Source organism: Triticum dicoccoides, chromosome 2A (assembly GCF_002162155.2).
Source record: "Triticum dicoccoides isolate Atlit2015 ecotype Zavitan chromosome 2A, WEW_v2.0, whole genome shotgun sequence".
Taxonomy (NCBI): domain Eukaryota; kingdom Viridiplantae; phylum Streptophyta; class Magnoliopsida; order Poales; family Poaceae; genus Triticum; species Triticum dicoccoides.
In genome coordinates, this window is record NC_041382.1 from 764,422,492 (window position 1) to 764,438,032 (window position 15,541).

General features: G+C 44.1%; 1 protein-coding gene and 1 pseudogene across 1 annotated transcript; both read right to left on the bottom strand.

The window, feature by feature from the left end:
• Nucleotides 1-6,130: 6,130 nt before the first annotated feature.
• LOC119352370 (FBD-associated F-box protein At5g60610-like) lies at nt 6,131-8,190 on the bottom strand. The gene is made up of 3 exons (XM_037619034.1): nt 7,124-8,190; nt 6,855-6,998; nt 6,131-6,754 (listed from the first exon to the last, which is right to left on the bottom strand). The coding sequence occupies exons 1-3, from the start codon at nt 8,153-8,155 to the stop codon at nt 6,359-6,361; spliced, it is 1,572 nt and encodes a 523-aa protein (XP_037474931.1). The 5' UTR covers nt 8,156-8,190; the 3' UTR covers nt 6,131-6,358.
• Nucleotides 8,191-8,940: 750 nt separating this feature from the next.
• Nucleotides 8,941-15,541, bottom strand: part of LOC119357094 — a 7,023-nt pseudogene continuing 422 nt past the window's right edge.

Genomic DNA, 15,541 nt, shown 5'->3' on the forward strand with positions numbered 1-15,541 from the left:
GAAGCGAAGGGAAGGGAGGGAATCCGCGTGGATGTGCAGAGCAGATGACGAACGCACGCAGATGAGCTAGCTGAGCTCCTCCTCGATCAGCACGGTGAGGGGGCGTTCTCTCTTGTGGTCGCCATCCCACACGTCCACATCCATATATTCATCTGGTAAGTTGGTGGCTTGATGGCTTTTGCATCATGATTGATGGCGTGTCTTGCTTTGATTGATTCTATATATGTATAACCGCTGCAGCTTCTTGTGTAGAGAGGGAGGCGACCGGGAAGAGGAAGAGGAACACCTCAATATAGGAGTGCGAGGGTTTGCATCGATTGAGGAGCCAAGATTTCCGGTCGTGACATCTTGGTCCACGTGATCCATCGCCTGGCCTCATCCATCCATCTCGATTGGTCTCGCCTTCCCATCACTCCCTCATCACGCCTCATCAAGCTACCACATGCATGCCTGGATACATTGGGAAAACATATTTCCACAAGCCCTAGTTTGTTTGTTTTTGTTTTTGTTTTTTTGCTTGAGGGGCCACAAGGGGTTGTAGATAAGTTGATTATAGATTTATAGTTTGGAGATTTTTCTACTAGTGAAACAGGCCGCATTTTAGAGTTTGGCACAGGGCCCCGAATTTTTTTGTCGGCCCGGCCCGGCCCTGCTCCTTCCTTCCTTCCTTCGGGCAAAGCCGCTGGTCCCTGCCTCCTCCAACGACCAGAGGGGGTGGGGACCCAGGGGTTTTGCTCCGACCGTAGATAGGGTAGGCTTCATGTGGGCGGCGTTGCTCCTGGGTGACAGCAATGCCGCATCCAAGAATAATGCCTCGGCTCCAATTTCGTCTCGACGGCATCCATAGCAGCGTCAAGGAGCTAGCCGATGGGCGGCTCAATCTCCTATAGACCCTTTCGGTCTATGGGTTTAGGTCTTCACCCGGTGGTCGTCGTCCCAGGCGGTGTCATTGGTGGTCTCATGTAGACCCTTCCGGTCTGTGGGTTTAGGCCTTCATCTGACGTTTGGCCTTGACGACATTGACACCTGACGGTGGCTCCGGGACACGAGGAGGGTGGGAACAATTCCCGGTCGACGCACCAGCACGACAAAGGCCGTGCCGGCGGCGGGCTTCTTCATCAACTCACAACGCCTTTCTGGACTATGGCTTTCCTACGAGTCCGGTGATGGTTACCGGCGGCAATGGCAGTTGCAGGAGTACCTCAGTTTTTTCTGCAAAGTTCTGTGACCACATGTTGTCTTTCGACCTATTCTGGTCGGTTCCGCGTGCGTGCTTGTATTCACCTTATTTGTGATTAATGATACATGCGGTTAACTTAAAAAAACTACAAAGGCTAGTGTATTGCGGACGAGGATCCCTTGACGTAGCCCATCCTGCCATTGAGGCACTGACACATGGGTCCCATCAAGCACGGGGCCCACCTGTCAGCGACCGAAAGGCAGGGAAAGGCAGGGTTAGCTACGTCAGAGGATCTGTGTCCGTGTATTGCTGCTATGAACTCTTTTTTTTTCTCTCCCATGCACTAGCTAGTACTAGGACTACTGGTAGCTACAGGATAAGACCGATACTCTAGAAAAATGACACCACCATTACTCGCATGAACTCAACGAGGGAAGGCAAAAAAAGATAGCAGTGGTAATAGTTGCCAAATCGTTTTTAAAATGTTGTGTACCGTGTGTGTGTGTGTGTGTGTGTGTGTGTGTGTGTGTGTGTGTTGCGACCACTTTGGAGTGTCTGCTACAACATTGCTCCATGCTGCAAGCGCTTGCAACAATTGATTCGGTTTGAATGTTGCAAGGTAGGTGCTTCACGATGCAAGGTCTGCTGCAAACCGAGACACAATGTTGCAATGGCGGCCAATCAAAGCTTGCGCAAACTGAACCGACAATGCTGCAATGCAAGAAGTTTTATTTACTGCTCCCAAGCCGACCGCACGACACTACATGATGCAAGTCGGACACACAATGTTGTACGGTCGAACATCATTTTTTTTGCTGCAACAAAGCCTACCGCCCAACGCTGTCCAGCGCCGCAACAAACCAGACATACGACACTGCAATGCCGACAACCGTTATTTTTGTAGCTCATAGTGACAAGGTCCAGGTCCAGGATATGCCAAATACACACCATAGGTTCGCCAAGGACAAGATTTAAACAAAAGACAAAGAGGCATAAGCTAAAGATGGGCAACGATTGGAGAGTGAAGTCTATTTTAAACCTTGAGGTTGTAGAGCTTGTTGAAAATAAACCCTCACCTCGAAATCCATGAAGTGTGTACCCTGTACTAATGATCCTGGTCTGATCCCGACCCTGAACCTGTTTGGCGCACCGGGAACAGTTTCATCCCGCCCAGGATCAGAGTCTATTCTCGCTTACATCCCTATCCCACATGTCATATCCATCCTCTATATATCCCTGGTGCCTCTCTCCCTCCTGAAATCAACGCAGTCGTGCGTGTAGCCCAAACTGAATGTGAGTTGCATCCCAAACTGACATGCCGCCGGCGACACTAACGCCCTAGGATGTGCACTATGATGAGTCGCTTCATCTAGAGCCCTCCGTAGAGCATCATGGCATAGCGCGCAACGACGTCCAATTGGGAGTGCGCTTGCACCAGAGTTGTCGAATCCAGACAAAGGCATTGGCGGCAGCTGAGCGTCGCGTCACCGGGCGCGCGTGTGGCCAAGATGTCCAGCCAGGAGTTGCTCTCCAGGCCGCCGTTGTGCACGAGCATGGAGTGCAGGCGAACGATGCAGGCCTTGCTAGTGCGAGGAATGGAATTCACCGCAGCGTGCGCATGCTGGTCTTGCCGGTGCAGCAGCGGCCAGTACGGCTGAGACACAAATAATACACGAGCCAAGCACCTTCCGAGGTAATCCATGCATAAAAACACAGCAGAACACACATGCACGTACAACGCAGCAAGTTGCTTCGATTCTGGCCGCCGGCTAGACGCGTACATGTACGCATGCACAGGAGCGCTTCTGATCCATTCCCAGAGCGTAGATGAAAATGACGCGTGGGTCCACTTAATCAGTGAGAGTACAAAGTTATCCCACTGGGATTGTCTTTTTCCTGGTGTGTCAAATTGGTTTAAACTGATCGAGAAGGTAGTACACGGTACAAAGAGAAAAGTATACTTTTGGTCCCTCAACTTGGAAACCGGACAACTTGCACCCACAACTAACAAAACCGGACAAGGTTCGTCCCTGGTTTCGATTTTGACCGGTTTTGGTGCTGACTGACCCTGGTTTTGACCGGTGCTGACTCAAATTCATGTAAAATTTTCAAACCCAAAAATTGTACGTGAATATGAATAAGTACGTCAATTTTTAAAATATACATGACTTTGAAAAAACCACGCGAACTTTAAAAAAGTACGCGAACTTGGAAAAAGTACATTTTTTAAAAGTTCACGTATTTGAAAAAAGTACTCCAATTTGAAAACATTAAGCGGACTTGAAAAAGGTACGCGAATTTGAGTCGGCACGGTCAAAACCGGGTTGGGAGAGCACCAAAACCGGTCAAAACAATGACCAGGGATGAATATTGGCCGGTTTCAGTAGTTAAGGGCGCAAGTTGTCCGGTTTTAAAGTTGAGGGACCAAATCTAGACTTCACCAAAAATTGAGGGATGAAAAGTATACTTTTCTCGGGTATATAAATTTTAGGGATTTTGATGTGAGGGTTTATTTTTGACGAGCTCTACAACCTTAAGGTTTAAAACAGACTTCACTCACGATTGGAAAACGAAAAACAGGATATCATGAACCTGCAGAGGATCCAATAATAGCAGTCTTCAGTCGATGCCTTCATTGATCAGTTGGGCTCTGAGATTAGGCACAGGTTGGTTGTACTGAGGAGATATATCCATCCACGTTTGGGCCAACTCAACTTCAGAAATCTTCATTTTATGTTCGAAACAGCATGCGGAGACTTGATGGACAAGTTCACTTAAATTTTCTTCAGAGGGTAAGAGGATAGGCTCTGCAAAAACTCCTGTCGCGTAGTGTAAGATTTCTGTCTATGCAGGCCCAAGAGAGGAAGTAATCAGAATAGATCCTGCATGAAGAGCATTAAGGATCCTGCTTGAAGCAATGGCAAAAGCAGTGCCAGCCAAAGTTACCCGCAATAGCTGGAGAGGACAGCGGTGGTCGAATACGGTGCAGATCCTCTATGATAACCTTCTCAGATGCTCTGATCTCCTCAATAGCGTTGACGAAGCCAACGGATGTGTCAGCAGTCTGTTCTTCAGAGATGTAAATGGAAGCAGGGGCAAGCACAGGCTCCGGCTGAACAACGACAGTCATATCAACTTTTCCAGGATAAGGACGGAGTTCAGGGTTGACAGGGGATTTAACTACTATCATTTTGACACCAAAAAAATGCACATGAGCTCCAAAGAGAGTTTAAAATGAGCTTCTCCCTACAGAACCAGCGATCATCCTTCGGACCACGAATAGAAAAGAAGCAAAAAGGCACACAGAAACACTCCATAATTACTATGGATCAGTTTCTTTCAACCATGATGGGAAGAATGACGTAGTACACCATAGGTAGAGGCAACGCAACACATACAGGCGAGCAATAGGCAAACAAAACATCAGTATCAAATATTTCTACTGGTATTCAAAGACCAACGTGCTCTAAATGCAAAAGAATCATGCATTGTTCAGTTCTTACTTAGAGGAGAAGGTTCATTGGCACCAAACAGTACATATGCAAAGCAAATCATTACTGAAACAGATCTTCGTTTACATATAGAGAAAATGCAAGAAGAAAAACATGCACCACTAAACACCCGCGAGGAAAGCAGAAGCGGCCTCTCTAGTAGCAAATTGCCAAATAACGCGCAAAGTGGCAAATCTGTACAAAGAACTAATTTCAGTGTAAAGGCAGATCTTTCAATGACAAAGAACACAAGAGAATCAAGTAATGTAGTTGGATCGATCAATAAACATGTGTAATTTGAAGATACACCTCAGTGAAAAGTGGCGTTTCCTGGTAATCTATACCACAACAATGACAAATCTGGGCAAACATGGATAATAGCTGAGGCACGTGATTAAACTGAAATTACTCGGGAAACACATCACAGGGAACTGATGGTCGCTACTGAAAAATGACACTCGTGCAGATCCACACAAAATGGTGAAACCCCTTAATGTGGCCAGTGCTACTATAACCTCACTAAGTTCACAATCAAGTCAATTCCATGGTATCCATCAACTAACTATATTTCAACACCAAGAAAGATATGTGCAGGGAATATGTAATATATAGAGAAAAAGGAGAAAACAAAGTGAATCATACCTGAGATAGATGTTAGTTTCCATCAAGATACCCTAGATAACTGCTACCTTCTTCATGTAAAAAACAACATATAAATACCTCACTGGAATACAATAACTCCTACCTTCTTCATGTAAAATGGCAACGGCATAAGAGTTTGAGCATAATTCTAAATCCATTTAATTGGTTCAAACCCTAGATGCCCTAATCCAGAGGCCTTGTATGAGATCGGAGAAACGCAAAAGGAATTCAGAGGATTGTGCCTGCGAGGTTCGAACTCCTAGCTTCGAAACAGGACCAGGTGACCACAAATCAAACCAACTCCAATAGCTGGATAACATAATTGATTTGCAGCTCAACAGATCAGAAATGTAGGCTCAGACCATCAGTCTCTCTCGCTCTCTGATTTCTGTTGACACACGCACGCAGTTTTCAGAACAATGGCTGCTTCAGAGTTTCAAAGGAAAAACAGAGGAGACAGTACTATTTGGTTCCGGGCAACACATGCCCTTTTCTTCTTCTTTTTCAATTAGCCTGTTCATTACAACGAATGACTAAACATTTATGCCTAAGCTGACTTAAACACTGAACTGCCGCACTCAGCGGTTCAACTCACCAGGACAGAAACACATTCTGTCACCTATGCAAGTTGGCTTCAGTTGCAGGCAAACTGCAACATGCCGCTACACTTCAGCACACCACACAGTTGTGCTGTTCATACTTATGAACATAGGCATGCACTTATTCAACTCGGTGACAAAACAACAAGTTAAACTCTAACAAGAATGAACATAACATACTAGATAATCCGGATTCAGGCACGCGAGCAGCAAACAGAATAATAAGCTAAAGACAGCCAACATTCCAAGGAACACCTTGTACTAGGATACTGGTACTGGTACATATTTAGCGCAAGTTTTGTGATGTAACATCACGGAAGCAACTTGCTAAAGAAATGACATGAACTGCAGATAGATAGATAGATAAAGGTTGTCTGATAACAATCAGATCTAAGTACCTGCCAGAATGTCTTCTAACAGAGGAACAATGCTACTAACTATTAACCTTACAGCAGCGATTCATAATAGTCTTTCAAGTCAAAAGGGTCAGCGGGCAAAACCTCCGATGCCAGCCTGACGCCATAAACCGGCCGTGACCCATCGCTGTATATGCTCTTGTATACTTGGAGTTTGCAAGCTTCATTTGCCCATTTTGCACAAGTCAGAGGCTTCAGCATGGCACTCACGCCAACCCCCGAAGACAAGTAGACCACAACCACCATCTTCTCCAGCACCCGAGCCTTCTCGGCGACGAACTTAAGGAAAGCAACTTCATTTGTCGACCCTCGGAACTCACGGAATATCAACTTCTTCAATTGCTGCCGGATACACGTTATAGGACCGCCCTCCAGCCAAAACTTGAGACCGACCTTGCCGGTAGGCTCCTCACACGCCTTCTCAGACTGCAAAAAAAGAAGGTATCAAATTGGATCATAAAGCAATTAATCTAGCTAAGCACGCTACGTAGATAGATAGTGGTAATGTAAAATGATCTTCGAATACCTGGATATGGAGCGTCTCGATGTTGGGAAAACATCGGAGGAAGTTAGGCACTTTCTTGAGGTCACTGCGGACTTGGAATTTAAGTTCCAAGGCCAGGATCTCGACACTCGGGACAAGGGTGCTGATGGTCAACTTAGTCCCAGCCTGCAATTTAAATGTGGAAGATATGCTAATTAAGATCATATTTTGGATGGCATGGCACACATTGTCATTGACAAATGTATACATATGAGCAAACTACTAGTACAATCTACAATATATGTAATGACCTTGATACTGGTGTTGCCAATCTCCAAGTCATGCTCTCCTGGCTGAAGGTATCCAATAACACGCAGCTTGGGCGCATGGCCAATCTTAACCCTGCAGCACCTCTGGGACTTACTGCCGAGGCCCCATGACTGCAAGAGGCTCTCCAGGCGAGGGGCGTCCACCACCAAGACCTCCGCCACGATGGAATAGCAGAGCTGGACGCAGCGCACGCTGTGGCTGACGAGGCGGAGGCGCACCGGGACCTGTGACAGAATGACGGTGAGGATCTCCAGGACGGGGCTTCTGTCGAGCAGGAAGGCGAGGTCGCGGTCCTCCACGGCGACGAGGGAGAGACCGAGCTCCCGGAGGTTGGGGAAGGCGGCGGAGCGCGGGACGGCGGCCGTGTCCGGGAGCCTCCAGGCGCTGAGGAAGAGGCGGGTGAGGGGGGCGCAGCGGAAGAGCGTGGCGGGGAGGCGGATGTCGAGCGGCCACGGGCGGTTGATAAAGGCGAGCTCTTGGACGCCCTTGGCGGCGAGGACGTCGAGCCAGCGCGCGATCTCGCCCCGGTGCGCGTCCATGGCGGTGCGTGTGAGGTGGACGCAGCGGAAGGGGCCCGGGTGCGCCGCGAGCACGCGGGTGACGAGGTCGGCGACCCTGGATGAGTCCTCCTCGCCGACGCCGAGCGGGAGGAAGTGGGTGTCGGCGACGACGAGGGGCGCCGAGCGCCAGAGGGGGCGCCAGCGCGAGGCGAGCGCCGCGGTGCGCGCGCCGTCCGCGGCGGGGAGGCGGGAGATGATGTCGCGGAGGAGGCGGTCGGGGAGGGCGCTGATGCGGTCGGCGCCGCCGGGGAGCCAGGCCGCGCCGGCGAGCGAGAGAGGGGCGGCGGGGGAGACGGGCGGCATGGGGAGGGAGCATTGGACGACGGTCCTCACCATGTCCATGCCGGGCCCCAGCGACCCGGGTCCGAGGCCGTCGCTCTCCAGGCTGGCCTCAAACCGCTCCATGCTGACGCCGATGAACGGCTCCGGCGGCGAGACGCGGCGATTTGACATGGCCGGCGAAGTGGTGTGGACTGTGGAGGCGGTAGTGGCTAGCGAGTGGAGTGAGCTCGTGCCTGCTTAGGGTTGGGCATGTTCTTCTTGGGTTGGGCCAAATGTTGGAAGCGGCCCAAAATATGTGAACACAATCAAAAAATATATTTCAAAATACATTTACATCTTTTTTGCATAGAAAATACATTTACGTTCACCATTTATAGGAAACACATCAACCTTTGCAAAATCAAATAAATAACATTTGAGAATTTATTTGATGGATGGATCTAATGATGAAAGATATTTACTTCAGCTACTTTTTTTTCCTCGACAACTAGAAATTTAATTTACCAGTCATCAACAAGAATGTCCTAACCTGCACATTTTGGAGAGCCTAAAGTGGCTTTGGCAGGGCAAGAATAAATCCCTGGCATGTGTTTAATTAGCCCTAAAGAGTTGTACAGTAGTAAGCGACTTAGGCATCCTGTTTCGAACCTAGAGTCTGTCCCTGGCCTCTAGATATTTATTTACTCCTCTAGATTAGCAGTTTGTCAGATTCTTCTGAATTTCTTTGGAATCTCTGCATTTTCATACAAGGCCTCTAGATTAGGGCTCCAAGGGTTTGCACCGACTGAGTGATTATTTCCGACCAAACACGAGGCAAATGATAGTGTTCGTAAATGTATTACAAATTTACAATTGAAATGATCAGCGAGCAACATTGTTCAACAGAACTTCTCATGCATGTTCAGAGAGTGACTGAATGACCCCTAATAAACTGTTAGAAGATGCAAATGGGAGGGTGTCCGAAAAATCAGCAAATATTCAACAGATAGGGCATTTGTGCTAGATCCAACGACTCTAGAGTTAGATTTTAAGTTAGGTACAGCACATTTTCACACCAAATCCTCTCAGCATGCAATCAACAAGTAGCAGTAGTAAGAACTCTAGAAATTCAACGACTCTAGAGTTAGACTTTAAGTTAGGTACCACCAGCCTTCTTCTGGTCACATTCAGTTGATCAACTACTCTAATCCAAGCCAAAAAAGAGTGTTTCCCTAACAAAGCACGCTTCACTTGTCAGCCTCACCGTGAGCTTTCATTAATTCCCTGGCCTTCCTGTACAGAGTTAACCAAAATGAAACAAATTTCAGCTGAAATCCCAGCACCATCAGATATATGGAAGGATGTCACTTGGCAGATTACCGTAGCTCTCTCTCCACATCTGTGTTTCCAGGATCTAACTTTTGGGCGTCCAGGAGAGCATCACAAGCTTGTTTATACTCCTAGGCATAGAGCACGTCAAAGGAGGAACATGAGCGACTATATAGACTGAACAGAGTGGGGAAACACAATGGCAAGCTGGACCATGTAGGAACTCACCTTGAGTAGCATGTGAGCAGCAGCCTGACGGTAGCAAGCTTTCGCCCAGTTAGGTCGCAGCATTCTGCATCTGAGAGCATCTGACAGAGCACCTTCACCATCATCCAGCAGCAGTTTGCAAAGACTCCTGTTCGCGTACAATGTTGCACTCGGCGCGACAGCTATTGCCTATGGTCAAACATAACAGGTTATACGAGTATCATCTCACTGTGGCAGGTTAAGATTAGTCCCGCAGATTTAATATTAATCCAATAGGAATACATATTAATGGCAATTTAACACCTAATAAGCAGGAAAATAGAGAACAATAGTAGAAAACTGGTTAGCAAACAAATAATGTTCTGCTATTGGTTCCCTGTTAATAGAAAAAGGTTACCTTCTAAACCACCATACTCCATAGACAAGGTTTAAGGGGCTTACCACACCATATGCTTTTGATGCCAACTTATAGTCCTTGAGCCTGAATGCCTGATCTGCATGTGACTTGAGTACAGCTTTTGTTTGTTCAAGGTGCCTTCCACCCTGAATGATAGAACATTGGAAGAAAAAAATGTAGGAATGAAGCGTCATTTCAAAGATATATTCCAATTAAAATAGAAACTTAACAACTCTGTTAGACATTCTTTATAGCTTTGTACCTAGATATGCTTATGCAGCAATGCAAAGTGCACATTTGGTAACTTCTCAAGTATACTAACATAACAAATGGCAGAAGTTGCTCACACAACAAGATTTTAATCACAAGAGGAAAAGGTCCGACATTATTTATAATTAATATGTCAAATTATTACTATATCTATATCTATATCTATACCAATAAAAAAAGACCCAAAGGGGCAGATCCAACTAATCTTGGCCCATCAATTAATGTCAATCCAACGACCAAGATTGCTTCAATGACAAACGCTCTACATGTTTAACATGCAATAAATGTTATACCAAATATCAATATCAGCGATAATCACATAATTACCGTGCAATTAATATCTTACCTAATATCAATGTGCAATTAATATTCTACCAAATATCTCTACAAATTATATTCTACCAAATATGAATGTGCATTGCACGTACGCTTACTAGTATTACTAAAAGAGCATATACATGGGTGTATTTCACAGTTCAAAACTTCACATGCACAATATAGGAGACATGCTTTGGACTACGTACAAGCATTATCCAGAATAAATAACGTACCAGTGGCTTTGCACGTTCCAATTTTGCATGCGAGATGATTCCATCTATACTCCAGTTTGGGATGGTTGGAATTGGGGATGTCAAAGGAAACAACATTTCAACTTCTTCCATGCAGTCACGTCTAGCAGCAAGCTCTATCGGTAACTTACCATACTGTGCAACAAAAGGAAAAATGTCAACTTTTTTGAAATTAACTACTACCTCCATTCCAAAATTATTGTCCTTCTGAACTAAAACCACGACAACAATGTGGAACAGAGGGAGTACATAATTAAAGGACCCTTTAGAATGCAGTAACAGAATCTGAACATTATGAAAAGATATAAACCATAGAGGGAACTATGGGTGTGTTTGGTAGGGTGCATGAAGGGTGTATGAGGGCAAAAGTTCCCAATCCGACCCACTTTTGCTTGTTTGGTAGGGTGCATGGGCTCATCTGAGCTATGCTCATCTGATGCATAAAAGTGCCCTCAGCCATGCTCATCTCATGCACCCCAGACAGGGTGCATCGAGGCAGCTATGCTGGCCCTGACACTCGTCCCCACCGATCAGACCACGTCCAGATATGTTTATTTTTTCAAAAAGAATCAGAATTTCAAAATTTGTTTAAATTTTCGAAAAACCTTAGAATTTCAGAAAAAATGAAAAGTTTGAATTTCAAAATTGTTTAAATTTTCAAAAAATCATAATTTCAAAATTTGTTTGAATTTTCAATAAATATTTGAAATTTCAATTTTTCTAAAAAATCGCAAATGTTCGGAATTTCAAAAGGAAATCAAAATTTGTTTGAATTTTGAAAAAATAGAATTTTATTTTTTTATAAAATTTTCAAATTTTGTTTAAATTTTCAAAAAAAAAACTCGTAATTTCAAATATGTTCAAATTAAAAAAAGAATTTCAAAATTTATTTTAATTTTCCAAAAAAGTTTAGAATATCAAATTTTATTTAAATTTTCAAAATATGTTTAAATTTGTGTAGAGATTTTTTCGATTTTGTTCATCATTCAAAAAATATATTCAGAATTCGAAATTGTTCAGCATGTCTAAACACATGCAGCCTACCAAACAAAATCTCAGCTCAGCATGTCTCAACGCATACATCACTGCCAAACAACAACAACTGCATGGACTCAGCATGTCTACACTCAGCATGTATGATATGAGAACAACTAGGCTAGGTCCATACATGCTACCAAACACACCCTATAATAACCATGGGAGAGGACCAGGGTCTACATAATACTGGTACCAAATGTCTCAACAAGGATTCATCCCAGCAAGCATTTCTAAATTCTAGTAGCAATTCAAACAGTCAACATACACCGACAGCATACCAAAAGGCCTTCCTTCAGCAAGGGACTAAAAACAGGTATTTCAGCAATAGTTGAGATTGAGAGGTAACAGGGATTTTTAGTGCCATACCTTTTATGAATCCCCATGAATTATATAGATAAAACTATAGGAGAAAGTAGCTACATATGAATTTTAAAATTGTTCCACGATTATTGAAAGCACGAATATAATTTGACACTTCAGAGTAAATGAACGAATACCAACAATTGGGATGAAGAAAACAACATAAAGTAAGCTGAATACATACATCCAAACACAGCCTAAGAGAATTCAAGTTATTTTGGTAATTGCTGGGTGAGTACATTTGACAAATGTGGCTACCCTGGATGCTGTATTATGAGATCTCAGTATCTCATCAAATGTTAAGCACCGACCTCATATTAAATAGGGAAATACTTGGTATATCTTAGGTACTTGTGGGTTCAATACAAGGACATTCACCGTCTTCAAAACCATTTCACGCTAATGATATAAAACTATACAAAGAACAGAGCATGTTGTTCACTTGTTCTAGAAGAAGTCAAAATGTGCTACTCCCACTGATTCAAATTTGAACTAAAACCACGACACTTATTGGATCAGAGGGATATTTGATGATATCCTTTTCTCCTGAGTCAGATTTCTTTAAGTGCAATTTGGTTTGATAGATGTTGGTAAATTTATTATAATTTGATGAAACTTACAGAATTTGACAAAACTAGAACGTCAAATATTTCCGAACAGACGGAATAGTCAGCAACGATGATATGCATCGTTGATATGAACAGTTAAATGGAAGCTCACACACATACCTTTTGCCTACACATGCAATATTTTGGTAGGTGTGTGCAACTTCTCATGGCATAGTCAAAGCCTAAAATCAGCTTAAATTCATATCAGCATAAGTTCGAATAGCATAGATCTAGAAAATATTGAGAACATACAGCATCAGGAATATTAGGATCTGCTCCTGCCTTTAACAGAAACTTCACAAAGTTGGTATAGCCTCCCCACCCTGTAGTGAACACTAACGGAGTCATCGGAAGGGAGCCCCCTCGATTGACATCAGCACCAGCCTGTAAAAATGATTGTGGAATAGAATGTTTCACGGCTCCCTCTCCATGTAGACCGACACAAAGGCATGGCAAAGATGGTAGATTAAGCAAAATCGGAACAAAGCAATGAAAAGATATAGAAAATAGAATACTGGCCTTAATCAGCAGCTTCATGCACTTCAAAGAACGATACAATAAAGCACCCATCAGGGCAGTACCCAATCCGATGACAGTGGTGTTAGGCTGCGAAGAGTAATAATTGTTATAAAACACAAAGGAAAACAAAGATAGAATATGAGCTGTCAAATTTAAGTTGTCAATCCAAGTAGCCGACAGAATAAAACAAGCTACCTATGCAAATCAACTCTGAAATGAAAAATGAAATAAGAAATGGTAAGGATTATATACATCTGCATGGTGTTCCAACAAAATCTTCACTGTTTTATCATGTTCATTGGTAGCAGCTTGATGGAGTGGTGTACCACGGCCACAGTCTATGTCAACAGGTACTCCTTTTGAGAGTAGGAACTCAGTAACCTTACAGCTTCCTGCAGTGAATAACATAATTGCACAAGTCATGTGGCTACACATAAGAGTGTACAGCAGCAAATAACTGCTACTATAATGACCACCATCACCATGGTGTAAATCATAAATGGGGCAAATTTATCCATATGAAAAATGATCACAAATATATTTTCTTCTTCTACGATATTATTGGAGTAAGCATACCCATAGTGCCTTACACAGAGATACGCATGGTAATATAAAACAAATTGCATGGGTGAGGGGCCAGGGGAGCTACCTGTGCATGCCGCATGGTGGAGAACTGTGCGTCCTTTAGCATCTGATTGTTAGATCACCACCATGATCAAGCAAATACTTCACAGTAGAACATCGCCAGACTGAGCAGATAACATAAAGGGTGTCACGCCTGCAAAGTCTGCAATCAAAAAGCACAACAACGCAATTCAGACATCTCATGGTGCAAAACATAGACATGACAGGTGCCAATTTCTAGAAAAAATAAGGAAGAGTTAGAGAAAGACCTACTACTCCAGGAGCAGGAGCATTCACATCTCCCCCGAGTTCCTCCACCAAGTATTTGCAAACCTCAAGATGCCCTTCGGCGGCTGCGATGTGCAGCACACCAAGGCCATAACCCATGTCGAAAGAGAAGATCACCCTTGGGTCGTCGAGGCTCTTTACAGTACCTTCTCCCAAAGTAAACACCCGAGCATCAATACACTGATGAATCAAACTGCCAAATGATAACTAGCTAGACAACCAAACGAAAAGGAACCCACATGTGTTGTATATATGGACAGGAACCTCACTAAATCCAGCAGGGATGCAATCATGCAAAGTGGTGAGCTTTAGAGTACCCTTCATCCCTCCTTGGTTCAATCAAATGAAGTATATTTGTGATTTCGGAAATTGAGTTGACTTGATCGAACTAATGAGGGTTGGAGGGTACCCTAAAGGCTTCCCATTTCCACTCATGTCAAGGGACTGGTTCACATCCTGGACACACAGTCAATCAGTGCATAGACATGACAGAAAGAATAGTGATCTGATCGTAAAGTCATAAGATGTGCCCCGCCCGTGCAAGCACTTGTTTTGACCAAATTCTGAATAACTCGCCTTTCCCTTTGAACAGTCCAAAAGACCACAATCGCAGACAAAGATTATTTAATGCAGAGAATTATTACCAGATTTTACACTTAATCGACTAGAATGCAAAAGCTGACACCAAATTAACAAGACAATCATAGTACTAGTCTACATGCAGCATAATAATAATAATAAGATGACCCACCATCATACTGCTCCACACAAGTGCAGAAACGCTCCCCAATTCAGAGAGCAATTTTTGTTTTCATAATTCAGAGAAAAATCACAGCGTGCACCTAATTTTACACTTAATTCGGAGAACAATAACTATATACACCAAATTTTACACTTTTGATTGACTACAATGCGAGAGCTGACGCCAAATTAAAAGGACAATCACAGCATTGTTCCACACAAGTGCAGAAAGAAAATTGCGCCAACAAGTCCCCCCGCCCCAATTCAGAGAACAATGCTTGCTTTCATAATTCGGAGAACAATTTTTGTTTTCATAATTCAGAGAACAATTACAGTATACACCTAGTTTTACACTTCAATTGGCTAGAATATTGCAGCATAATAACAGGACAACCCGCCATCATGGTGCTCCACACAAGTGCAGGAGGAAAATTAAATTACGCTACCAGTGCCGGGGATTCAACACAAGTGCAAATTGGTAAGGCTAAGGAACAATGGTGGCATTCGCGTCATCGTTGAACAGCATTATGTCATGTGACCGCCGGGGATTCGACCGCCGCGGCAGCCGGAAGCAAAACCCTAGCCCGACCGAACAGATTACGGCCTCGCGGGGCGGGGTAAAGCTCAG

Coding starts and splice junctions, on each gene's coding strand:
- LOC119352370 (XM_037619034.1), bottom strand. CDS start 8,155: ATGTCAAATCGCCGCGTCTCGCCGCCGGAGCCGTTCATCGGCGTCAGC. Junction 6,999..7,123: donor TTGGCAACACCAGTATCAAG/GTCATTACATAT, acceptor TTTAAATTGCAG/GCTGGGACTAAGTTGACCAT. Junction 6,755..6,854: donor TCGAGACGCTCCATATCCAG/GTATTCGAAGAT, acceptor CTTTTTTTGCAG/TCTGAGAAGGCGTGTGAGGA.